Raw genomic sequence first — 26,596 nt, 5'->3', positions numbered from 1 at the left:
ACAAGGAGTAAAGTCGAAAAATTGTGATAACAAGGAGGTAAAGTAAAAAAAAAAAAAAAAGCGCTCTTACATGGATTTCAATACCTCGAGTTTCGCGATCCTCGAGTTTAGCGCCATAACTTCGGAATGAAACAAGCGCGAAACTCTAGAGGGTACTGTGTATAATACTTAGTACAGTGTAGCCTTTGGCTGCGGACGCGTACAATACACAGGTTTAGTAGCTTCGGCGCGGGATTGGCGGAGCCCCTCCACTCCACCTCACTTGCCTCAATTGGCTGCCTCCAGTCGGTCAGATTGTCGCTCCCAGCGGAGCACGCTGCCAGGGTCTGGGATCTCTTCACAGTCTTCTGCCCAAAATGTGTGTGCAATTAATAAAGCTAACCTAGTTGAGTCAAGTAGACCTCATGAGGCGCCTCCTCTCGCCCCTTGTCGAAACTCATGGGGTGTGTGTTGCACTTCCTTGTATGGTGGAGCAACGAGTAGTGGGTCTTTTTTTCTTAACATTTGATGTTGCCCTTTAGCGGCTGGAGTTGTTGTATAAAAATTTAATCAGTGCACAGGTATCGCTATCGGTCAAATATTGGGGTATCAGTATTGGTCAAAATTTTGGTGTCGGTACATCCCTAGAGTCCAACCAAATTGTCGGGTCCGTTTGGACAGGCTCCAGAGTCCATTCTCCCTCCGCTCTGCCACACAGTCCCAACACCTGTCCCTTCCTCTCCTATGTTACCTTTGCCTTACATGAGAGCAAGAGACAGGTGTTGGCTGTCAGAGCAGAGGGAGAAGGAGGAGCCCAAATGGGTTCCATTGTATTCAGCCGCACGGGATTCAGCCCACGGAATTCAGCCCACGAATTCAGCCCACACGGATCAGCCCACGGAATTCAGCCCACACAGGGATTCAGCCCACGGGATTCTGCCCACGGAATTCAGCCCACACAGGTAGCCCACACGGATTCAGCCCACGGAATTCAGCCACGGGACGAGTTCAGCCCACGCGGAATTCAGCCACGCAGTTCAACCCATGGAATTCAGCCCGCAGGATCAGCCCCAGGTTCAGCCCACGCGGGTTCAGTCCACAGGATTCAGCCACACGAGTTCAGCCCACTGAATTCAGCCACACGGGATTCAGCCCACACGGGATTCAGGCCACGGGATTCAGCCCACACGGGATTCAGGCCACGGGATTCAGCCCACACAGGATTCAGCCCACACGGGACTTAACTCACGGGCCCACACTGTTGAGTTGAATAGGGGTTTAATTGACATGGAACCCTTAGAAATATGACCATTTCTACTGAACGGATTTTAGAAAAGAAAAGTAAATAACTTAAAGCAATATTATTCTTTTGACTATTCATTATTTTACAGTAGTTAGTGCTCTATTCGCCGAACCCAGCTTGCACCACGAGGAGGTTGAGCACTATAGCAAACCTTTATATATATATATATATATATATATATATATATATATATATATATATATATATATATATATATATATATATATATATATATATATACGTGATGAGAGAGAGGGTGTGTTCACATTCGCAATTCCGAGGGCTGAATCCGTGTGGCTGAATCCTGTGGCTGCATCCCGCGTGGGCTGAATCCCGTGTGGGCTGAATCTCATGTGGGCTGAATCCGTGTGGGCTGAATCATGCGTGGGCTGAATCCCGCGTGGGCTGAATCCCATGTGGGCTGAATTCCGTGTGGGCTGAATTCCGTGGGCTGAATTCCGTGGGCGGAATCCTGTGGCTGAATCCGTGTGGGCTGAATCCCGCGTGGGCTGAATTCTTGGCTGAATCCGTGTGGACTGAACTCCGCGTGGGCTGAATTCCGTGGCTGAATCTCGTGGGCTGAATTCCATGGGCTGAATCCGTGTGGGCTGAATTCACGTCCACCGCCCAAATGGACTCCACAATTTGGCTGGATTTTTTTTTTTTTTTTTTTATAGCTAAGGAGAGACGCTCAAGGGCGCAAAGAAAATAAAGAAAAAGGCCTGCTACCACTGCTCCCGAACAGAGGTTAAAGAAGTGTCCAAAATCAGAGGTTAATTTCGGGAGGAGGTGTCCTGATACCCTCCTCTTGAAAGAGTTCAAGTCGTAGGCAGGAGGAAATACAGATGAAGGAAGATTGTTCCAGAGTTTATCAGCGTGAGGGATGAAAGAGTGAAGATGCTGGTTAACTCTTGCACAAGGGGTTTGGACAGTATAGGGATTGTTTGACAAAGTTCCTCATCAACGACTGTTGCTTAAATTACAGGCTCACGGAGTAGAGGGTAAAGTTTTGAACTGGGTCAAGGCGTGGCTTAGCAATAGGAAGCAAAGAGTGCAAATCAATGGTAAAAGATCTGACTGGGGATGTGTTACGAGTGGGGTCCCACAAGGCTCGGTATTAGGGTCCACTTTTGTTTATTATTTATATCAATGACTTAGATACAGATATTAGTAGTGATGTCTGTAAATATCCTGATGATACCAAGATCGGTAGTGCAATTAGGTCGGATCAGCACGCTAGTATTCTCCAGGATGAACTAAACCGATTGTATGACTAGGCGGGGACATGGCCGATGGAGTTCAATATCAGGAAGTGGAGTATTCTGAGTGTTGGTAGTAACAACCCATCACATAACTAGTGATTAAATGACACTCCCATAAACAGGTCTGGGTGCGAGAGGGATTTAGTGGTCTTAATGAACTCTTATCCGTCCAAAGCCACAATCCATTCAAGCTAGAAATTTAACGAACAGGGTGCTGGGATTCATTTCAAGGATCGTAAGCAACAGGAGCGCCAGAGTCATCCTCAGGCTTTAATTAGCATTAGTTAGACCTCATCTTGACTATGCGGCTCAGTTCTGGTCACCTTACTATAGAATGGATATCAAAATGTTAGAATCGGTGCTGAGAAAGATGACTAAGATGATTCACGGGTTAAGAAATTTGCCAAATGAGGAAAGACTTAACAGTTAAACTTGCTTTGTCTAAAAAACCGAAGGGTGTGAGGAGACTTGATCGAGGTTTATAAATGGATGAAGGGCTTTAATAGGAGACATTCATAAGGTTTTGTTGGTAAGAGAACCGGGTAGGACACGAAGTAACGGGTTTAAACTGGATAAATTCAGATTCAACAGGGACATAGGCAAAAAATTGGTTTACTAACAGGGTGGTGGATGAGTGGAATAGGCTTAGCAGTCATGTGGTGAGTGCTAATACAATTGTCACATTCAAAATAGACTAGATAAATTCATGGACAGCGATATTAGGTGGGGTTAGATACACGGAGCTAGGGGTCAGGAGCTGCCTCATGCAGGCCTACCGGCTCTTGCAGACTCCTGCGTTCTTATGTTCTTATGTTCTTATGAGCATGAGTAGAAAGTAGAGTGCAGCGGGGCCACTTGGGAGGGGAGGCATGCAGTTAGCAAGTTCAGAAGAGCAGTCAGCGTGGAAATATCGATAGAAGATAGAAAGAGAGGCAACATTGCGGCGGAATTTAAGAGGTAGAAGACTATCAGTATGAGGAGGAGAGCTGATGAGACGAAGAGCCTTAGCCTCCACTCTGTCCAGAAGAGCTGTGTGAGTGGAGTGGAGTGAGATGCATACTCCATACGAGGGCGGACAAGGCCCCTGTATATGGACAGCAACCGTGCAGGGGAGAAGAACTGGCGGAGACGGTACAGAACGCCCAGCCTCGAGGAAGCTGATTTAGTAAGAGATGAGATATGAAGTTTCCAGTTAAAATTTTGAGTTAAGGATAGACCGAGGATGTTTAGTGTTGAGGAAGGTGATAGCTGGGTGTTGTCAAAGAATAGGGGATAGTTGTTTTGAAGATTGTGTCGAGTGGATAGGTGGAGAAACTGTGTTTTTGAGGCGTTGAAGGACACCAGGTTCTTCTTGCCCCAATCGGAAATAATAGTAAGGTCTGAGGCTAAGCGTTCTGCAGCCTCCAGCCTTGAGTCGTTAAGTTCCTGAAGGGTGGGTCTTCTATTAAAGAAGTTGAATAATGCAGAGTGGAATCAATGGCGTAGGAATGGATAGGACAGTTCGTTTTTGAAAGAAGATCATCAATGAACAACAGAAAAGAGGAGATAGGACAGAACCCTGTGGGACACCACTGTTAATAGATTTAGGGGAAGAACAGTGACCGTCTACCACGCAGAAATAGAACGGTCAGAAAGGAAACTGGAGATAAAGGTACAGAGAGGATAGAAACCGTAGGAGGGTAGTTTAGAAAAGCAAGATTTGTGCCAGACCCTATCAAAAGCTTTGATATGTCCAGCGCAATAGAAATAGTTTCTACGAAGTGGATTAGAGAGGATGACGAAGAGTCATTTAAGAAGGCTAGGAGATCACCAGTAGAACGCCCTTGCGGAACCCATACTGACGATCAGATAGAAGGTCAGAAGTGGAAGGTGCTTTTGAATCTTCCGTTAAGGATTGATTCAAAAGCTTTAGATAGACAAGAAAGTAAAGCAATAGACGGTAGTTTGAGGATTGATGGTCACCTTCTTAGGTACAGGCTGTATGAAGGCATACTTCCAGCAAGAAGGAAAGGTAGATGTTGACAGGCAGAGGCGAAAGAGTTTGACCAGGCAGGGTGACAGCACGGAGGCACAGTTTTTAAGGACAATAGGAGGCACTCCATCAGGTCCATAAGCCTTCTGAGGATTGAGGCCAGAGAAGGCATAGAAAACATCATTTTGAAGAATCTTTATAACAGGCATAAAGGGAGTCAGAGGGGGATGAGTAGGAGGAATATGCCCAGAATCGTCCAGAGTGGAGTTTTAGAAAAGTTTGAGAGAAGAGTTCAGCCTTAGAGATAGATGAGACGGCAGTGTTGCTGTCAGGACTGAGGAGTGGAGGGAAAGATGAAGAAGTGAAGTTGGAGGAGATGTTTTGGCTAGATGCCAGAAGTCACGGGAAGAGTTAGAGAAAGCAAGGTTTTGACATTTTCTATTAATGAAAGAATTTTGGTTAGTCGGAGAATAGATTTGGCACGATTTGGGAAGAAATGTAAAGTTCATAATTAGCATTAGTTTGAAGGCTCTGGTACCTTTTGGTGAGCTACCTCTCTATCATTGACAGCACGAGAACAAGCATGATTAAACCAAGGCTTTTAGCGTGAGGAGTAGAGAAAGAACGAGGAATGTATGCCCATTCCAGAGAGATAATCACCTCTGTGATGCGCTGAGCACACACAGAGGGTCTCTATCCTGGAAGCAATAATCATTCCACGGGAATGGAAAAGTACATCTCAGGTCGTCCCACCTAGCTGAAGCAAAATGCCAGAAGCATCGCCTCTTTGGTGGGTCCAGAGGGGTGTACAGAGCGATAGGACAGGATGCAGAAATAAGATTGTGATCGGAGGAGCCCAATGGAGAGAACAGTGTGACAGAATAAGCAGAAGGGTTTGAGGTAAGGAAGAGGTCTAGAATGTTGGGCCGATCTCCAAGACGGTCGGGAATACGTGTAGGGTGCTGGACCAACTGCTCTAGGTCGTTGTAGGCTTGTTCACCAGGATGGTCAGTGAAAGAGGATGAAAGCCAAAGCTGGTGGTGAACATTGAAATCTCTCCTAGGATGGAGATTTCAGCGAAGGTAGAGTGGGTCAAGATGTGCTCCACTTTAGAATTCAAATAGTCAAAGAATTTTACATAGTTGGTAGAGTTAGGTGAGAGATAAACAGCACAGATGTATTTAGTAATAGAGTGACAATGAAGTCTTAGCCAGATGGTGGAAAATTCAGAAGAGTCAAGGTCGTGGGCACGAGAGCAAGTGATGTCGTTGCGCACGTAGGCGCAACATCCAGCTTTGGATTGAAATTTATGATAGAGATAGTAGGAGGGAACAGAGTAGAGATTGCTGTCAGTAGCCTCAGAAACCTGTGTCTGTACTTCTCTCTTTTATAGGAACAGCGATTAGTGGGCTTTTTATACACTTTCTTTTTGTTGTCCTTGATCTCCTTCCTTTATTGTTAAAACAAACAAAAAAATTACATTGTCAACTCTCTCTCTCTCTCTCTCTCTCTCTCTCTCTCTCTCTCTCTCTCTCTCTCTCTCTCTCTCTCTCTCTCTCTCTCTCCCTTCTATTTTTCTCTCTCTCCTTACTTCCTTCTCTCCCTCCCTTCTTTTCCCTCCCTCTCTCCTTACTTCTCTCTCTCCCTCCCCACCTTTCTCCTTCCCTCCCTCCCTCTCCTCCTGCCTGTACCCTTCACACAGCCAACAGCCAGGCCCGGTCCACTCCCCCAGCAGTCTCTTTGTGAGCAACTCCCCCTCACACACTGCCCTCCTCTCCTCAGGGTGTGTGGGGCTGAGGCACAAGGATGGCCATGGCCCCGGCATACAGGGCAGGCCATCGTCAGGCAGGGCAGAGGCCAGCACAGCGAGGGTGGCCACGGCTGCCCCATCCACACTCTCCCTTTCTGGCCAAGCAGCTCACCTCAAGACTGGACGGGTGAGTGCTGTGTAGTAGTAGTAGTAGTAGTAGTAATAGTAAATTGATTTCTTTTGGCCACTCCTCAACTTTTTTATAGGAGCAGTGATTGGTAGGCTTTTTTTTCATTATTGTTTTCTTTCTTTGGCCCCTAAGCTGTTTCCTTTATTGTAAAAAAAAAAGTAGTAGTAGCAGATGGGATGGCTGAGAGAGAGGGAGAGGAAGGGAAGTAGATTTGGACAAGCTATGGGATGGAAGTGATAACATTGCTGGAGTGATGTCGCTCTACAGTAAGATTTAGAATGTCATGATGCCTTACCTTCAATACAACCCTCTGTACTTCACCACTAGAGTTCAGTCCAGCACAAGCCGCCCGTGTTCCATCACTAAGGCTGTGTGTGTGTGTGTGTGTGTGTGTGTGTGTGTGTGTAGTAGAGGCATGCTAACTTCTGAGGACTTCCTAGACCACAACGAAATCATAACTTTAGTGGTGAGGTGCACAGAGTTTTGGTGGCTTGGCTTGTTGTTCTGGAGGCAGTGGGTTGTGACATGCTGTAGAGTTGTTATTTAAAACCCAACCCCTTCCTCTGTCATCCCCTTTCCTGCTCCTGCCTCTGTCCTTACCCCCACACCTCACCCAACCAACCTCCCTACCAGCCTCCACTCTTCGATACTACTTTCTACTACTATAGTCAATCCAGGAGGAACTGGCAGATGGGGGTGAGAGGTGGGTCAGCCTCAGCCCCTGCACCCTGCCACACACTCTCAACACTTCTCGCTTCCTCTCATATGCCAGTTATTTACTACCTTTAAATGAATTTAATTGAATAATTGGATAATCCAATAAGGTCATATAGCGTTGATTGTTTCGTTTTTAAGATAATAACAAATATTTTGTATAAATACCACGACGCTTGACAGGGTTGTATTCCAACGTTGTCATTCTACACATCCAGAGCCCAGGTCACTTCTCTCAAGGTCATGGAAGGGTCAGCTGGTGGGCCCATGGGTGGCCTGCTCACCTCTCCCTCCTCCCTCTCCCTGCCTCTCCACGTCCTTGGCTGCACAGCCGCGAGAAAGAACTCATTTACAATGTAAACAAGTACTTTTTAGACGAAAAAACAACAGAGGATTTATCATACCACTCACAAGAGTAACTGCAAGAACAGCAAGAGCCACTAATGTTAGTGAAAGAACTGTTGAAAGAGTCTGCGCCAAACTGGATCATGAGTGCACGACAAACAGCCTGTATTCTCGTCCCCGAAGAAGAGAGAGAGAGAGAGAGAGAGAGAGAGAGAGAGAGAGAGAGAGAGAGAGAGAGAGAGAGAGAGAGAGAGAGAAGAGAGGAGAAGAGAAGAGAAGAGACGAGAAGAGAGAGAGAGAGAAGAGAGAGAGAAGAGAGAGAAGAGAAGAGAAGAGAAGAGAAAGAAGAGAAGAGAAGAGAAGAGTAGAAAAGAGAAGAGAGAGAGAGAGAGAGAGAGAGAGAGAGAGAGAGAGAGAGAGAGAGAGAGAGAGAGAGAGAGAGAGAGAGAGAGAGAGAGGAGGAGGAGGAGGAGGAGGAGGAAATGAAGGGAGGGTAATGGTGGTCCACTTAACACCTTGACTCTAATCCCACAATTGGAGACAAGAGATGTGGCAGCGTGGTACGGGAGGAGAGATCCCCGCAGAAACCCCCCAATCCACCAGTTCCTCGTGGATTCACTATACTACTACTACTACTACTACTACTACTACTACTACTACTACTGCCCAAGCTCGCTCTCTCACACTCCCTGCCCAGTTCCCTCTCTCTCCCTCCCCTCTTCCCTCTCTCCCTGCCCAGTTCCCTCTCTCCCTCCCCACTTCCCTCTCTCTCCCTCCCTTCCTCCCTCTCTCCCTCCCCACTTCACTCCCTCCCTCCCTACTTTCCATTTTATCTCCCCACTTCTTTCTTTCCTTCCCCATCTCCCTCTCTCCCTCCCCACTTCCATCTCTCTCCCTCCCTTCCTCTCTCCCCCCCCACTTCCCTCTCTCTCCCCACTTTCTTTTCTCTCCCTCACCTCTCTCCCTCTCCACTTCCCTCTCTCCCTCTCTGCTGGATTATGTTTATCCATTAACTTTTTCCTCAACAGTGACTCATCGATGACGACCAGAATGTTAGAGGTGTAAATGCTCACTTATTCTGCGAGAAACACTCACAAAAGAAAAGAATGATGTCGGGCTCAGGTGTTCTCTGCTCTGTGGTTTTAAATGGTGTACATACCTAGTTGTATTTACTTAGTTGTGATATACATGATACATGGGGTCCTGTCTCCAAATCTCAGTTTATCAAGTTTAGCTTAACCCGTCCGCTGTGATGGTCATGGATTTGGCCTTCACTGGTAGCCTGGTAACATATAGTCCCAGGTCTTTCTGTGCCTCTGTGGTGGATAGTGGAGTGTTTCTCATGTGGTATTGGTGTGCTGGATATCCCTTCACTTGTAGCCTGGTAACATATAGTCCCAGGTCTTTCTCTGCCTCTGTGGTGGATAGTGGAGTGTTTCTCATGTGGTATTGGTGTGCTGGATATCCTTCACTGGTAGCCTGGTAACATATAGTCCCAGGTCTTTCTCTGCCTCTGTGGTGGATAGTGGAGTGTTTCTCATGTGGTATTGGTGTGCTGGATATCCCTTCACTGGTAGCCTGGTAACATATAGTCCCAGGTCTTTCTCTGCCTCTGTGGTGGATAGTGGAGTGTTTCCCATGTGGTATTGGTGTGCTGGATATCCCTTCACTGGTAGCCTGGTAACATATAGTCCCAGGTCTTTCTCTGCCTCTGTGGTGGATAGTGGAGTGTTTCCCATGTGGTATTGGTGTGCTGGATATCCCCTCCCAAGGTGCAGGACTTTACATTTTCTTCATATTGAATTGTAGCAGCCACTTTTTGTCCCATTCCTGTAGCTTGGTGATGTCTTCTGTAGGAATCCATAGTCAAGGGGTTAAGGTGTTTTATATTACTCATGACAAATCAGTCAGAAGTCTATTATTTCAGCAAAACAAATCTGGTGCTAGGAAAGTTGTAAATGGGAAAACTGGGTGAAGTTTCTGGGATGGAGGCAGCAATCAGCCCCTTATATGGGTATGTATTTCAAGATCACTTAAATAATGCCATTTTTCAGACACCAATTAAATGCTATTGGTGAGGCACACTACTTTTTTTCAGGTACATTTGCTCTCATGAGTGGTCAAACCTACAAACAGTGATGTGTTCTGTTGAAGGATTACAGATCTTTTTTATGACTGAAGTGGCAGTGGTGCGTGCAGAAACACAAGACTTAACAAACACCCACAAATGTAACCCGTCCGCTGAGATTGGCACGGATTTTGCCTTAACAAACACCCACAAATGTAGCCCGTCCGCTGAGATTGGCACAGATGTCGCCTTCACTGGTAGCCTGGTAACATATACTCCCAAGACTTTCTTTGCCTCTGTGGTCGATAGTGGAGTGTCTCCAATGTGGTATATTGGTGTGCTGGATATCCCCTCCCAAGGTGCAGGACTTTACATTTTTCTTCATTGCATTGTAGCAGCCACATTTTGCTCCACTCCTGTAGCTTGGTGATGTCTTCTTGTAGGAATTCGCAGTCAAGGAGTTAAGGATAAATTGGAGCAGAGGAGACATGTAGACAGGACAGTATGAGCACCACTATTCCTGCACAGTGTAGCCTGATCAGCAGAACAAGGCCAGCCAGTACAGTGTTGATTTCAGTCCACCTTTTCAACAGGAGTGTGGAGTACCAGGGTGACCAGGAGCACAGACTGACCAAGGATGGCAGTGGTGTGGGTGGTGGTGGTGGTGGCCAGCCCCTCCATCATCCCCTCCGCCTCCTGACTAACCTGCCGCTCGCCCCTCAAGGCATCACTGACCCCACACACGCAGCAGCCAGAAGGAGCAGGCCGGACAGAATCCCCGAGACGCTCCTACTTTGACGGCTGTGATGCGGTGAGAGTCCTGGGTTGTGTCTGTGGGTGTTTCCATGGGTGGTGTTATGAGCCCAGTAATAGCTTTGGCTCTGGTAGAGGTTGTTGTGTTTGTACTTCCATGGGTAGTGTTATGAGCCCAGTAATAGTGTGACAAGGCTTTGGTAGAGGTTGTTGTGTTTTTACTTCCATGGGTAGTGTTATGAGCCTTGTGATAGACTGACAAGACTATCATAGAGGTTGTTGTGGGTACTTCCATGGGTAGTGTTATGAGCCCAGTAATAGTGTGACAAGGCTTTGGTAGAGGTTGTTGTGTTTGTACTTCCATGGGTAGTGTTATGAGCCTTGTGATAGACTGACAAGACTATCATAGAGGTTGTTGTGGGTACTTCCATGGGTAGTGTTATGAGCCTAGTGATAGTTTGACAAGGCTTCTTCTGTACCATGAACATGAAAAACACCCACAAGAATCAGGTACAGGAGGCCGTGCCCCTAACACATGATGCCTCCCAAAGGAACTGGCGGTGGCTGAGTGCTTAGCGTGGACGATGCGGGTTCGAATCCGCTTCTACCACCTGGGATTTTCCAGTCACCGCCGAGTGGCCTACGACTACCCACATGTTGTCCTGAAGACCACCCATCAACCCGGACTCTAGAGGAACTGTCCAAGTGAGTCAAGTATGAGCTCCGGGGGGCAGCATGAGCCAAGAACAGATGGCGCCACTATAAACACTTGCCTGCACCACGCCCCCTAAAAAAGCCCACCGGTGCTAAGGTCAGGACGTAAAAAAAGGGAAAAATGGGTTGTGTGCTAAATCAAAATGAACAACTGTCAAGGTAGAGGAGATGAGGAGCAGAAAACCCACTCCTAAGAATTAAATTGTGGTGTGAAAATGAACGGCTGTCGAGATGGAGAGAACAGAAAAGCCTCCTTGTTGGTTAGTCAGTCAGTGGCTGGAGCACGCCAGCACCAAAGCCGCAGAGTAGGAGAGTGTGACCACCCTCATCACAGGCTGTTACCTAAAGACCAACGCAAGATTTAAGTTCAACATTATAAGGAGGTTTTTAAAATGAAATGCACAAAATGGAGGCTACAGTACAGGGAGAGAGTGAGGTCAGGAAGAAGGGACAGAGGGAGGGAGGACGGGACGAAGTTGTGGGGGGGGGGAGGGAGAGTGAAGCCCAGTCTCAAGACCATCTAATTGTACAGCTGTTGGGGAATCGCTGTGTTCCAATCTGGCAGACCAGTTTTAACCCCTTGACTATGAACTTCCTACCAGAAGACCTCACCAAGCTACAGGAATGGAACAAAAAGTGGCTGCTACAATTCAGTGAAGAACACTGTACAGTCCTGCACCTTGGGAGGGGATATTCAGCACACCAATACCACATTGGAAACACCCCACTATCCACCACAGAGCCAGAGAAAGACCTGGGACTATATGTTACCAGGCTACCAGGGAAGGGATATCCAGCACACCAATACCACATGGGAAACACCCCACTATCCACCACAGAGCCAGAGAAAGACCTGGGACTATATGTTACCAGGCTACCAGGGAAGGCCAAATCCGTGTCAATCGCAGCGGACGGGTTAAGGACAGCATCTTGCACCCAGAGCCACAGAATAAGAGAGCACATACCAAAGGAATTGATGCTAAATGGATATCATGGTAAATAAAGGTTATTTTAATGTTATTTCAATGGTATTTACTGGGTGTGAACTGTTGGGAGGGAAGAGAATTACTGATTACTAGATATACATTTACTGACATGCAGAAACAAGGAAAATTGAGCATATGGTGCTATGGTCAAAGTAATGTGGGAATGTTGAAGCAAGGGATTGATGAGGACAAGAACCTGACCCTTAGTGCATGCTGCTCACCCCACCCTGGCCCTATCCCACCCTGGCCCCTCCCCACACTGGCCCTGCCCCAAACTGGCCTCGCCCCATGTTGCCCCTTCCCCACCCTGGCCCCGCCCCACACTTTTACTCACCCACACTTCTGCTCCTAACTGTTTCCATGTTCTCCAGTGACCAAGTGGTGTGTTGGTGCCTACCTCTGGCTGGCCGGCTGTTATGATAGAATTATGAAGAGCAAGCAGACAGCGCTGAAAGAACGGGGACTTCTTCTTCTTCCACAAACAACTGCTGATGAGAGAGTGAAGCGATGAATAACAGGGCACTGAATAACAGGTAGCCACGCCCTGTAGATTTTGTGTGACATTTATAAGAAGAACATAAGAGCATAAGAACATAGGGAGACTGCAAGAGGCTGAATGGCCTACACAGGGCAGCTCCAGATTCCCCCCACTGCCACCTGTCATCCTCGTCCATGTAGCTATCAAGTCAACTCATAAAACAAGCTGTCATCCCTGCACTCACTAGTATGTGATTGCTGAGTCTATTCCATTCCCCCATCACCCTATTACTAAACCAAGGCCTGCCTATTTCCCTCCTAATTCTATACTTTTCTAATTTAAATCCATTACTGTGTGTTCTATCCTGGTGGCAGTGTGGGTTGCCTGCTGCCAGCACGTCATCTGGGAGACACACTCGGGTGACAGTGTAAGCAGCAAGCCTTCCATTTAGTGAGCCTGTGTTACAAAATCAGCTTAACCTTCAGACGGCTACAGGAACAAAGAAGATGCCATAAAAATTGCATTGGTGTGAAGATCAAACCCCAGGATCACATTAGACTTTCTGTTCAGTATTCAGCCAGTCAGTTTTGTGAGGCAGAAATAAAACAACACTTCCAGATTGCGATTGAATCTATATATAAACAATAGTTAAAACACCCCTTATGTGGTGTAACTATACTTGTGCTGCGGTCCTAAGGTCGGCAGTGACTATATATAGACCATTCATTTTGGGGAGCTTTTCTTCTAATACTGCCGCCATCTGAGTTAATCGGCATGATAAACCCACTGATCATTTTTTATAGTACAAACATTCCTATCATTTCTAAAAACAACTTCCAGTGCAGTAAACAATATCTTTTGCCTCTACAGTCATGCCTTGGTTTATGAGTCTAATTCGTTCTGGAATTTTGCTCGCAAATCAAAACACTCGTAAGACAAAACAAATTTCCCATTGAAACTAATGTGAATCCCATTAATGTGTCCCATATCCCAAAAAATATTAACATAAAAATCATTTTACATGTTATTTTACACAGAATGAAGATAATTCTACAAACAACTAGCAATGATAATCAATATTTTTTTTATAATATAGTATAATAATATAACATTATATCTAAATAATACAGTGCTGAAAACACAAAGATCGCACACTGGAGCACAAACGTACGCGGACAGGAGCGCGCGGTGCTACCCTTGAGAGTGTGCAAAGTGGACTAAGGCGGTGTCACACTGGACGTTTTCCTCCAGCCCTTGGAGCAAGAAGGAACCGTGGTTGCCTGTACGGTCAACCGGAAGTGAGTTGTTGGTTTGGGTAAATACTCCTGTCCTCCCGTCTCTGAAGCCATGATCGTACCCACAACGGCTTCTTCCTTCCAATAAACTATAGCGACAAGCTTATAGTTTGAGTGGCAGCAGCACAAGCCACAACAGCTCTTACTTTTGCAAACGATGCCGTGAAGAGTGGACCGAGAGGAGGAGGACCTAAGAAGCGATACAAAGTGTTACAGGTCCAAAGAAGAAGATGTGAATACAGGGCGACTGGTTTGTTTACGTTGTGGATATGGGCAGCCGATCTTGGTCGTGTGTGACGCACGTCATCTGGTAATCAAGAGTTACCCCCCTTCCTTGAGACTGTTTTCCATCCCCCCTGTGATCCACCAGAGCGCTCTTTCTTGTCCATATAACTAGATGAACCAACACAATTTCTCATTTTGTCACTCATCAAGGACATACGCATTGGTTTAGTCAAAGTTATGAGATCTCCAGTTCATTAGGAACCTTTCTCTAGCTACTTTGCGTCACTGCACGCGACGGAATTTTTCAAGACGTCCTTTTCTCAACAAAATACTGACCGATGGCATCGCTTCACTTTCTTGTTTCTACTGATGACGATGATGTTTTCATACCTACAGTGATGCTTTCAAATGGTCTGTGGTGCAGCAGTAACACAACAGTAGCATCGTGAATCTGTATGCACCCCCACCTGGCAGGGTTACCCGTAAGAATCTCAGGAAATGGTCATCGCCTTTGGCCTAAGGAGGTGCGGTGCGGTGTGTTTACCTGTGTCGCCAGCCCCGCCGCGGCTTGTGCCACACCCGCGATTCTTGCCAAGAATTGGGGGACTTCTTGAAAATCTGACACACGAGAACAAGAAACGCAAGGATTTCTCAAGATTTGGGTAAGTCTTGCTCGTGTTGGGGTATTTCTTGATCGCCAGATAACGGCTTAAAGCTGTAGCTGCCTGTTGCGCCTACCACCAACACGGCTGGAGGAAAAAGGTCAAGTGTGATACCAGCTTGAGACCCTATTCCCATTGTTTTCCGCTCTGAGCGCTCTTGTCTTGCTGCGAACAACAGGAACCCACGCTCACGTCTCGACTTGTACGAACAGGATGCTCGTACGCCAAGTCACCGCTCGTAAACCAAGACATTTATTGTGATTATCTTTTGCTCATAAATCAAAACGCTCATAAAGTAAGGCACTCGTAAACCAAGGTGTGACTATTTGGTAGTTCCTCGCTCCTCTTGTCATCATTATCTTAGAGATGAATCATATTTGCCGGCACTGAAGATGTCCTTTCTTTCTTAAAATAAGACTTGAAAAATTAGCATGCTGTGCACCATTACAAGCTTGTCATGCTGGTGGTGAGGCTGACCCTGATTGTGCACCCCACAGGAGAGGCTGAAGGCGCAGTGCAGGGCTGTGGCGGTGCCCTCAGAGTGGATTCTGTCCGGGCAGGCGGTGCACCCCAGGCCACACCCCAAGAACGTCAGGTGAGTAGCAGGGACACACACACACACACACACACACACATTGTTAAGTGGGAGTGACAATCTAACCATGATGGGGTTTTCAATTGCAAAGAGGCATGTTGGGAGGAGTGGACATCAGAGGAAGGTGAAACTCTATGAAACTCTTTATTATACCTGCATGGGGAAATAGCTGCTGAGGATAGGCAATGGACAACACTTATGCAATGGATCAAGGAGAACACACACACACACACACACACACACACACACACACACACACACACACACACACACACACACACAGACACAGACACACACAGACACAGACACACACACACACACACACACACACACACACACACACACACACACACACAGACACACACACACACACACACACACACACACAGACACACACACACACACACACAGACACACACACACACACACACACACACACACACACACACACACACACAGACACAGACACACACAGACACACACACACACACACACACACACAGACACACACACACACACACACACACACACACACACACACACACACACACACACAGACACAGACACACACAGACACACACACACACACACACACACACACATACACACAGACACACACACACACACACACACACACACACACACACACACACACACACACACTCCTCCTCCTCCTCCTCCTCCTAAGACAAACAAGCAAAAATCTTCAGTTTCCTCCCAAGTGGAAGTACCGTCAGGTGTGATCCAACAGGACGAATTGGGTGTGGCAATGAAGAAAATACTATACGTTATAAGAACATAAGAACATAAGAACGCAGGAGTCTGCAAGAGGCCGGTAGGCCTGTACGAGGCAGCTCCTTTGACCCTAAGCTCCCGTGTATCTAACCCCACCTAATATCGCTGTCCATGAATTTATCTAGTCTATTTTTGAATGTGACAATTGTATTGGCACTCACCACATGACTGCTAAGCCTATTCCACTCATCCACCACCGTGTTAGTAAACCAATTTTTGCCTATGTCCCTGTTGAATCTGAATTTATCCAGTTTAAACCCGTTACTTCGTGTCCTACCCGGTTCTCTTACCAACAAAACCTTATGAATGTCTCCCTTATTAAAGCCCTTCATCCATTTATAAACCTCGATCATGTCTCCACGCACCCTTCGCCTTTCTAGAGAATGCAAGTTTAACTGTTTGAGTCTTTCCTCGTATGGCAAGTTTCTCAACCCCTGAATCATCTTAGTCATCCTCCTCTGCACCGATTCTAACATTTTGATATCCATTCTATAGTAGGGTGACCAGAACTGAACCGCATAGTCAAGATGAGGTCTAACTAATGCTAAATATAGTTTGAGGAAGACTTGGGCTTCTGTTGCTTACGCTCCTGAAATAAATCCCAGTACCCTATTAGCTCGATTTCTAGCTTGAATGCATTGTGCCCTTGGACGGAGATCAGAGCTCACTAAGACCCCTAAATCCTCTCGCACCTAGACCTACTTATGAGAGTGTCATTTAAGCAATAGTTATGTGAGGGTTGTTCCTACCTACACTCAGAATACTGCACTTCCCTACATTGAACTCCATCTGCCATTTATCCGCCCAGTCATATAATCTGTTGAGTTCACCTTGGAGAATACTAGCGTCCTGATCCGACTCAATTACTCTACCGATCTTGGTATCATCTGCAAATTTACTAACATCACTACTAATTCCTGTGTCTAAGTCATTGATATAAATAATAAACAAAAGTGGACCTAATACCGAACCTTGGGACCCCACTCGTAACACATCCCCAGTCAGATCTTTTACCATTGATTTGCACTCTTTGCTTCCTATTGCTAAGCCACGCCTTGACCCAGTTCAAAACTTTACCCTCACTCCGTGAGCCTGTAATTTAAGCAACAGTCGTTGGTGAGGAACTTTGTCAAACGCTTTACTAAAATCAAGATAGATTACATCATAATTTTCATCTCTGTCAACCGCCTCAAATACTTTATTGTAGAAGGACAAGAGATTGGTGAGGCATGACCTACCTTTTGTGAACCCATGCTGCGAGTCGTGAATTAAGCTATGTTTCTCTAAATGCTCCCGAATGTTCCTGGCTATTATGGACTCCAGCATCTTCCCTATAACCGATGTTAAGCTAATTGGGCGATAGTTTGAAGCAACTGACCTGTCCACCTTTTTAAAAATCGGCGTCACATTAGCTACTTTCCATAGGCTCGGCACATAGCCAGTATTTACCGACATCTTAAAGATGTCGGATAGTGGTCTCTGATTATATCACCTAGCTCCTTTAATACCCTCGGAAATATCCCGTCAGGACCTGGCGACTTGTTCTTCTTAAGCTTATCTATCTCATCCTGAACTACTTGCCTGGTAATTATTATATCCCTCAATTTATCGCCATCCCCGCCCTCGTACACCTGAACTCTTTCCGGTATAGTCGTTCGATCCTCCTGTGTGAATACTGAAAGGAAGTAGTCGTTCAACAATGTGCTCATATTTTCGTAATTTTCTACTAGCTCCCCTGTGTTTGATTTCAGCGGTCCAATTTTCTCCCGTGTTTTTGTTCTAGACATCTGAAAGAAGCCCTTAGGATTACTTTTCGCCTCATTTGCTACTTTGATCTCATAGTTCTTTTTTGCTATCCTGGTGTTTTTCTTAACTAATCTAGATAGTTCGACGTACCCCATTCTTTATTTTCTGATAAATTCCCTTCTTTAACCCAATCTCGTGTTTTAGTCCACGAGTCATCCACTTAGGATCATTGTTTTCTTTTCTAAGTGTTCGCTGTGGTATATGCTGTTCTTGCCCCTCTACTATTACTCTAACTAAATTATTGTAAGACATTTCTACCTGGTTCTCCTGGCTCTCCAATCCGCAGTTCTGGCCCTCATGAATCCCTAAATTATCCCAGTTTACCCCTTCAAGATGTCTTCGAAGCCCCTCGTAGTTTGCTCTTCTAAAATCTGGCACTAACACTGGGTTTGGATCGCGGGTTACCGCCCAGTCTAACCTAAAACGAACCGTTCTGTGATCACTATTTCCTAACTCTCCGCCCACCTCCAACTCACGTAGCAAGTTCCCATTATTGGTTAGGACTAAGTCTAATATGTTATCTCCTCTGGTAGGCTCAGTAACTACCTGCTTAAGGAAATTATCTTGTATAACTTCAAGAAAGTCCTCGGCTTCCAGGTCACCCACTAGATCTTCCCAGTCTATATTCCTATAATTAAAGTCCCCATTACGCAGACTTTTCTACTCATACTCTCCCTGCCAATCTCCTGTAGTAATATACTCGTGTCCTGCCTGTTAAGGTTGGGTGGCCTGTATATAACTCCTAGAGTTAGTTTTTCTTTCCCTTTGTAAACGTCCACCCAAACTGATTCTGAATCCATGTTAGTTTTGACTGAGTTGTTAACTAAACATTTAAGTGAGTCTTTAACATATAGCGCAACTCCACCTCCCTTCTGCCCCTTCTGTCTTTGTGAAACATCTGATAACCCGTTATTTCAAATTCTGACCTAAAATTTCTATTAGCAAAGTCTATCCATGTCTCAGTGATCACTATTATGTCAAAATTTTCTGAACAAGCTTCACCCCTTAGTAAGTCTATCTTGTTTCTGAGGCTCCTGCTGTTAGTATAGAAGATTCTTAGCCCGTCCTCTGTTACTCCTCTAGAATTACTTCTAAGCTGCCTGGTTATATTATGAGCTAGATGTCCCCTCCCATTACTCCTCCCATTGCTCCCATTACTCCTCCCCCCCTCGCCTATACTAAAAAATCCCCCAGGGTACCAAGTGCTCGCTCAAGGGAGTCTGAGAGAGCCTCAACACCCTTGAACGTCAAGTGTATCCCGTCACGGGCGTAGAGGGCGTCGTTGCCAAAGAAGAGGTCCCAATTGTCGACGAACAGCCACCCATTGCGCTCGCAGTGCTCAGCAAGTCTGCTGTTCACTGCTATCGCCCTGGACAGCCATCCATCGCCAACGCCCCTCCTTGGCAGGACTCCACACACTACTGGTGACCCACCAGCGTCACGTATCCTGCCTAACAATTCTCTAAAACGCCTGAAAAGGTCCTCGCTTGGCACACGAGAAACGTCGTTTCCGCCACAGCTGAGAAAGACAATGGGGTTCGATCCCTCGCTTGCCATACACGCCTCAATCCTGTCTGATATATGGCCCACCCCTGCCCCTGGGAAACACACCCTCGTCCTGTTCTTATCCTTGGAGCAAAAATACCTGTCAACATAATGTTGGATTTCTCAAATTTGACATCTCTAGGAAAGTGACTATATCAGATGCATTGCAGACAGAAATTTTAATGAGAGGCTCAAGTTTTTTCCAGTATATGTCCGGGGCGTTTGCAGTTAAAAACAAGCGGTCAGTGACTACAGCATGGTTCAAAAACACCTTGGCAAAGGAAAAGGAGAAGTGCTTTGGTCTTGGTTAGTCTATTCAGCTGTCAAAAGTGCAGTGTTTTGCTTCTCGTGTTTCTGTTTCCCTCGACAGAGACTGCCAGCCACTGTTCTTCCCTAGAGCTAGAGGGAGGTTTTAGGAGCTGGAAAAAGCCAGAAAAAATCATTGCACATGAAAATAGTCAGAGACATCGTGATTCTTTCACAAGATGGAAAGAAATGGAAAGGCGCCTTGTTGAAAAGGAAGGACTAATTGACAAACAGCTTCAAGAGCACATTGCCACAGAGAAGGAATAGTGGCGACAAACCCTCAAGATAATTCTGCACTGTATTAGATATCTGTCCAAACAAAATTTAGCACTGAGAGGTCACAGAGAGAATATAACCTGCACTGAAACAGATGAAAATAATATTGGAAATTTCAGAGGCCTTTTAAAACTAATTGCAGAGTTTGATCCTGCCATGAAAAACCATCTGGACTATGTCTGTCAAAATCCAAGGTCCCCTTCATATTTGTCTGCTGAAGTCCAAAATGAATTCATCCAGATTATTGCATCTACTGCTGGAAGCACTTTACTGGGTGACATCCGAAGAGCTGAGCACTACGGTATAATGCTTGATTCAACTCCGGATGCTGCACACAGGGAACAAATGTCAGAGATCATAAGATATGCAGAGATAAACTAGGAAGAAAAAACAGTTTGTGTGAAAGAAAGTTTCCTTGGATTTATCCAAGTACACCAAAAGGATGCAGCAAGTACTGTAAATGTAACAATGCAGCAGCTGGAGAAAGATCACTTGCCTTTTGAAGACTCTCGTTCTCAGTGTTATGACAATGCTGCTGTCATGTCTGGACACAAATAAGGAGTACAACAAAGACTTGTTACAGTGAACCCTAAAGCAATATATGTGAACTGTGACAACCACTCATTAAATCTGGCTGGGGTTCATTCCGCTAGTCATGAGGTGGTGATGGTCACATTTTCTGGAACTGTGCAGGCAGTGTATGTTTTCTTTTCAAGGTCGACCTATCGATGGGAGACACTGAAGAAGAATTTGCCTATATCTGTGAAAGCTGAATCTGAAACACGCTGATGCAGCTGATCTAGTTCGACCCATACATGAAAATGTGGGGGATTTGGTCCAACTTTTAGAGACCATCGGAAGTGATTTGAAGGAGACAACAGATACCAGAAGTGAAGCAACACAGCTGTTGAGCAGCAGAATTTTGACATTTGATTTCTTTGCTGCACTAAGTTTCTGGAACATTTTACTTACCAAGATTGACAGAGTCCAGAAGCGACTGCAGGATCCAAAAATGAATTTCCATGAGGCAGCACAAGATATCCAGGCGTTGCAAGTTTATTTCCTTGCTAATTGGCAGGAAATCTGCCAGACATCTATCAAAAAAGCAAAGGAGCTCTGTCATGCTTGGGATGTAAGAATTGACAGACGACGTAGAGTGAAGAAAAAATTGCCTGGTGAAACTGGTGATGATGCAGACCTCTCAGCAGAAAATGAGATGCAACGTCTGCTAAAAGGTACTATTGACAGAATGCATAATGAAATGGGCGAACGGTTCATCAGATTGCTTAGCTTGGATTCAAAGTTTGGCTTTCTTTTGGATATTAAGGAGTTGCTATCTACAACCAATGAAGCATACATCACAGAAAGGTGCATTGATGTGGCAAGTTTCTGTGACACTGACTTAGATGGCTTGGAACTGTTCAGTGAAACTGTAGATTGCAGAATGCTGCTTAAGACATGAGATGATGTTCTGATCACTAACACACAGGAATTACTTTGTGTCGTTGTACAATATGGGGATGAAAGTGTTTTCCCAAACCCTCGGGTTGGCCTTAGATACTGCTGACCATTGCAGTATTAATTGCTAGTTGTGAGCGATCATTTAGTAAATTGAAACTTATCTTGTCGTACCTTTGAACGTCTATGGGGCAAGAAAGGTTGTCGGCCTTAACTCTACTAAGTGTAGAGCAAGAGATCGCAGACAAAATAAACTTTGATGACGTGGTAGATAAATTTTCAGCTGTAAAAGCTAGAAAGATAAATACATTGTGTCGTGCATCAGTACTTGATATCCTTCAATTCATTGTCAACCCTTTTCTTTGGTTTGGTTTTCTGTTATCAATATCTGTCTAATTACCTTTTCCCTTTAAAGCTTTATACCGTTTTATTTCCTTGCATATTGTTGACCCAAAGCATCCAGCACTTTAATCTTTTTGTGTTCATTAGTTTGCCACATGCTAAAACATTCTCTAAAGAAAAGTAAGGTTTATAATTAGTGAACTAATTCATCTTTGTTCTTATCAGATTTCTTTCCAGGCATTATAACTATTCAGTCTTTACCACAAAATACATTTTTTTCTAATATTAACTTCTATACTGGCAACAATTTGTACATTTTCATGATTTTCTTAGCCCCTGTTTTTACTAAAGTTTATCTCCTATTTTAGTCATATCTGTTTAATTTGCCATTTGTCTCTGGTTATTAAGAGTTACTGGTTGCTGTGATGCCTTACTATAGTCTACATCTTATTTATCTTTTCAACATTTTGGAATTTATTTATGAGGGCTAATAATTAATTAATTATATCTATTATTAATAAAATAAACTATTTTAGTTAGCGAATTCGGTTTGTGTTCTATCATCCCAGAATATTATTATGCAAATTAGAATGCTTTGTTTTCAACACAGTATATCTGAAATAATAAAGGCAAACATTTCCTGCCAAGATTAGTACACTCAAATGAAAAGAGCTCTTCACCCCTTTGGGGGCGCCATAATAGACTTTGCCCCCGGGCACCAACCACCCCCCGACGCCACTGACAGCGCCACAGTGATAGGAGACTTTGGCCACCTCCATTCCCCCCCATTCCTTCCCTCCCTCCCAAGAGTATATAAAGGAAAGGGAGTAAGGGGAGAGTAAGGAAGAAAGGGAAGGGAGGAAGGGGACGAGAGAGAGAGAGAGAGAGGGTGATTGAAAGGGAAGGGAAGGAAAGGAAGGAAGAGGAAGGGGAAGAGAGAGAAGGAAGAGAGAGGAGAGAGAGAGAGAGATAGAGAGAGAGAGAGAGAGAGAGAGAGAGAGAGAGAGAGAGAGAGAGAGAGAGAGAGAGAGAGAGAGAGAGAAGGGATGGGATGAGAGAGAGAGAAGGGAAGGGAGGGGGAGGAAGGAAAAGGAAGGGAAAGAGAGAGAAGTGGATGAAAAGTGATGGAAAGGAAAGCGAAGGAAAAGGAAGAGTAGAAAATAAAGGAGGAAGGAAGAGGAAAGGGAAAGAGAGATAAGAGGGGACAAAAAGTGTTGGAAAGGGAAGAGGGGGAGGCGTAATCTTTTCCCTCACCAAACCACATTCTCACACCTCGGCACTTTCCAGGTATTTGGAGGAGTACAAGTTGAAGGAACGGTGCGCTGACGGAACCATTGTAGCCGTGCCGTGCTCCCTGCCAGACAACACCAACACCACTGCAGGGAAAAAGAAGAAAAAGAAATGTGTGGTGTGTGAGTCTCAGGCTGGGAAGGAAGACAGCGATTTGTCACACCAGGAGGAAACACACACTGGCCTTCAGATGGTGGTGTCAGTGAGGGTTCAAGCACAAAGAGGAGAGGTGTGGTGTGTGTGTGTGTCTCAGGCTGGGAAGGTAGACCCCACATTACCACACCAGGAGGAAACACACACTGGCCTTCAGATGGTGGTGTCAGTGAAGGTTCAAGGACAAAGAGGAGGAGAGGTGTGGTGTGTGTGTGTCTCAGGCTGGGGAGGAAGAGGAAGGAAGTTCACTGGAGAAGCAGGAGGAAGCACTTAATGGCCTCACGAATGGCGGTTCTGGCTCAAATACCGATGTGATTAAACATAGGAAACAAACCCGAAGGAGAGAGAAGTTGAAGGGAGGCGATGAAGTGGCCGTACCTTAGAGGAAGAACAAGGATGGATAGAATATGAAAAAGCACTAGTTACCCCTCACAATGGCAGCGTTGGCTCAAGTACTGATGTGAGGAAGCAGGAAGCAAACCCAAAGGAGAGGGAAGAAGTTGAAGGGAGGCGATGAACTTGCTGTGCCTTAGAGGAAGAACAGGGATGAGTAGAACATGAAAAAAACACTAGTTACCCCTCACAATGGCAGCGTTGGCTCAAGTACTGACGTGATTAAACATAGGAAGCAAACACGAAGGAGAGGGAAAAAGAAGAAGTTGCAGGGAGGTTATGAAGTTGCCGTGCCTTAGAGGAGGAACAGGGATGGATAGAATATGAAAAAAAACACTAGTTACCCCTCACAATGGCAGTTTTGGCTCAAGAACTGATGTGATGAAGCACAGGAAGCAAACCCAAAAGAGAGGGAAGAAGAAGAAGTTGAAGGGAGGCGATGAAGTGGCCGTACCTTAGAGGAAGAACAGGGACAGATGGAACATGAAGGAAGAAGAAAACACTAGTTACCCCTCACAGTGACAGCACTAGTGAAAGGAAGAGAAAGAAGGTGGAACAGAGGGAGTGTAGTGTGGCTTGTGTGTGTTGAACTTAAGAAGGGACACACTGCAGGGTTTGAACAAGAAGAAATGCTTACCTCACAATGACAGCACTAGAGGAAGGAAGAGAAAGAAGACAAAACAGAGGGAGTGTAGTGTGGCTTGTGTGTTGAACTTAAGAAGGGACACACTGCAGGGTTTGAACAGGAAGAAATGCTTACCTCACAATGACAGCACTACTGAAAGGAAGAGAAAGAAGGTGGAACAGAGGGAGTGTAGTGTGGCTTGTGTGTGTTGAACTTAGAAGGAAGACACTGCAGGTTTGAACAAAGAAAAACACTTACTGACGATGGCTGAGTGGTCGGTGCCTGGATGCCATGACCCCAAGGACCCAGGTTCAAGTCCCACCGCAAGACACTGACAATTCTTAACCATCGGCGAGTGGTGGAATATTACCCACATGCTGCCCAGGTCTTCAATCAACCTTGACTTCAGCGACTTCGGTCAAGAGGAGCACCGGGGGGCAGCATGGGCCAAGCAGAGTCATACATCACAGCAGCCACTATAAATTAAATTCGCCTGTGCCACGAACGGACTGGGGTCTTCCAAGTGGTCCCTCGAGAGAGCCTACTGGTGCTATAGGCAGAGGAGAAGGAAGAGGAAAAATAAAAGAGGAAGAATTCTGTGGCACTGGTGAAGGAGTAGAAGGAGGAAGAGGATAAAAAGGAAAGAGAAAGAAATCTGCAGCTACAATGGAAGAGAGGAAACACAGAAAAAGAGACACATGAAGAGACGGAAGGAAAGGGAATGGACAGTTACGACAAGAAGCACTTAATAGTCCTTATAATGGTGGCACTGCTGAAGAATAAGAAGGAAGAGGAAGAATGGAAAAATATGTACCTTGTGATTTTGGGCTGTGAAGAAGCTGGAGGAAGACAAAGTAATGGAGGGAAGAGAACAGTCAGTCAATTACAACAAGAAGAAGCACTTACTAACCTACAGAATGGTGGCACTGCTGAAGGAGAAGAAGGAAGAGGAAAAATAAAAGAGAAAGAAATCTGTGCCTTGTGATTTTGGGCTGTGAAGAAGCTGAAGGAAGGCAAAGTAATGGCAGGACCTTGAGGGGAGAGAACAGACAGTCAATTACAACAAGAAGAAGCACTTACTAATCTACAGAATGGTGGCACTGCTGAAGGAGAACACAAAGTAATACAAATGAAGAACAAACAACAGCAGACCTGCTGGTCCTTACGAGGCTGTTTGTGGCAAGCTACACTAACTATCTAATCAAAGGTGGAAGATGAAGGACAGCAAAGGCGAAGGCTCCTCCCCACCCCCCATCCCTCCAGCCAAAGCTGGCAAGAAAGGAAAAAGAACCATGCAGCATGGAAAAACTGCATGGAGATTATGTAGGAAAGAGGAAAGAACTACCATTACTGCTACCACAAACCGGGCGATAAAAGCGGACAAGGACAAGAGGAAAGAAGGAAGAAGAGGAAAAAGGAAAGAGAAAGAAATCTGTGCCTTGTGAATTTTATGCTGTGACAGTTACAATAGGAATTACACTTACTCTCCTTCACAGTGCTGGCATGTGCTCAAATTATGACACACAAAGGAAACAGTCGCCTTCACCATTACTCTTTCCTTCCACTCTTACAAACACTTCTCCCTCCCTCTCCCTCCCTCCCAGCCAAACACTGTCATGGAGCCATCTGGTCCCATAAAGCACTAGTGGAAACAGTCGCCTTCACCATTACTTTTTCCTGTCTCTCCACTCTTACAAACACTTCTTCCTCTCCCTCCCTCCCAGCCAAACACTGTCATGGAGCCATCTGGTCCCATAAAGCACTAGTATTTTTAGAATGGCAAAAACATGTATAATGAGCTCACAGCGAAACAGTGCGCGCGACCTTTTGTATACTCGGACTTTTGTCACGGCGGAAAACATACATGATATACAGACAAACAGACAACATTGAGGGGAGGCGATGAAAAGGCGGTCCCTTCAACTTGACGGGGGTGGAAGGAAGTGTGAGAGATGAAGAAGGAAGGAGAAAGAGAACATCCCATCACACTGCCCTTCACAACACTGGTGCTAAGAAAAGACAAAGAAGAAAAGTAAAATAAGAAAGAAAGGTGTAGCTTGTGGCTCTCAGGAATGTTAGTTAGGCTGTGACACTTGCAATAGAGAAAACACTTTAGTGGTGGCGTGGACTCAAGTTCTGACTCACACGAAGAACAGCTGAAACAAATATGAAATAAAGTATGTGTGTGTGTGTGTGTGTGTGTACCTATTTGCAGTATACAGGGCCTCAGCTCAAGCATGGTCAGTCCTGTCTCCCAATCTATATTTGTCTAGCTTTTTCTTCATTTTCTGGTCACTGCCCGCCTCAACAAGGTCT

At 45.5% G+C, this 26,596-nt stretch overlaps 1 protein-coding gene across 6 annotated transcripts in view; it reads left to right on the top strand.

Annotated features, from left to right (window-relative positions):
• Positions 1 to 25,837, top strand: part of LOC126989514 (uncharacterized) — a 32,004-nt gene extending 6,167 nt beyond the window's left edge. The window contains exons 3-8 of one of the 6 annotated variants that reach the window (XR_007743400.1): positions 6,299 to 6,453; positions 10,177 to 10,394; positions 10,888 to 11,041; positions 12,408 to 12,569; positions 15,194 to 15,291; positions 23,107 to 24,276. Coding sequence is in view for 1 of the 6 variants with exons in the window: in XM_050848091.1 (XP_050704048.1) it covers positions 6,299 to 6,453; positions 15,194 to 15,291; positions 23,107 to 23,536 (683 nt within the window). In the remaining 5 variants the exon portion in view is untranslated. Of the gene's footprint in view, positions 1 to 6,298; positions 6,454 to 10,176; positions 10,395 to 10,887; positions 11,042 to 12,407; positions 12,570 to 15,193; positions 15,292 to 23,106; positions 24,277 to 24,453 lie in introns of those variants that run through there. The other 5 variants (XR_007743401.1, XR_007743399.1, XR_007743403.1 and 2 more) reach the window with 5 other exon arrangements.
• Positions 25,838 to 26,596: the final 759 nt, after the last annotated feature.

This window comes from Eriocheir sinensis, unplaced genomic scaffold, assembly GCF_024679095.1.
Source record: "Eriocheir sinensis breed Jianghai 21 unplaced genomic scaffold, ASM2467909v1 Scaffold12, whole genome shotgun sequence".
NCBI lineage: Eukaryota > Metazoa > Arthropoda > Malacostraca > Decapoda > Varunidae > Eriocheir > Eriocheir sinensis.
The sequence above is the reverse complement of the archived record's forward strand: the minus strand, read 5'-3'. Positions and strand labels throughout refer to the sequence as shown.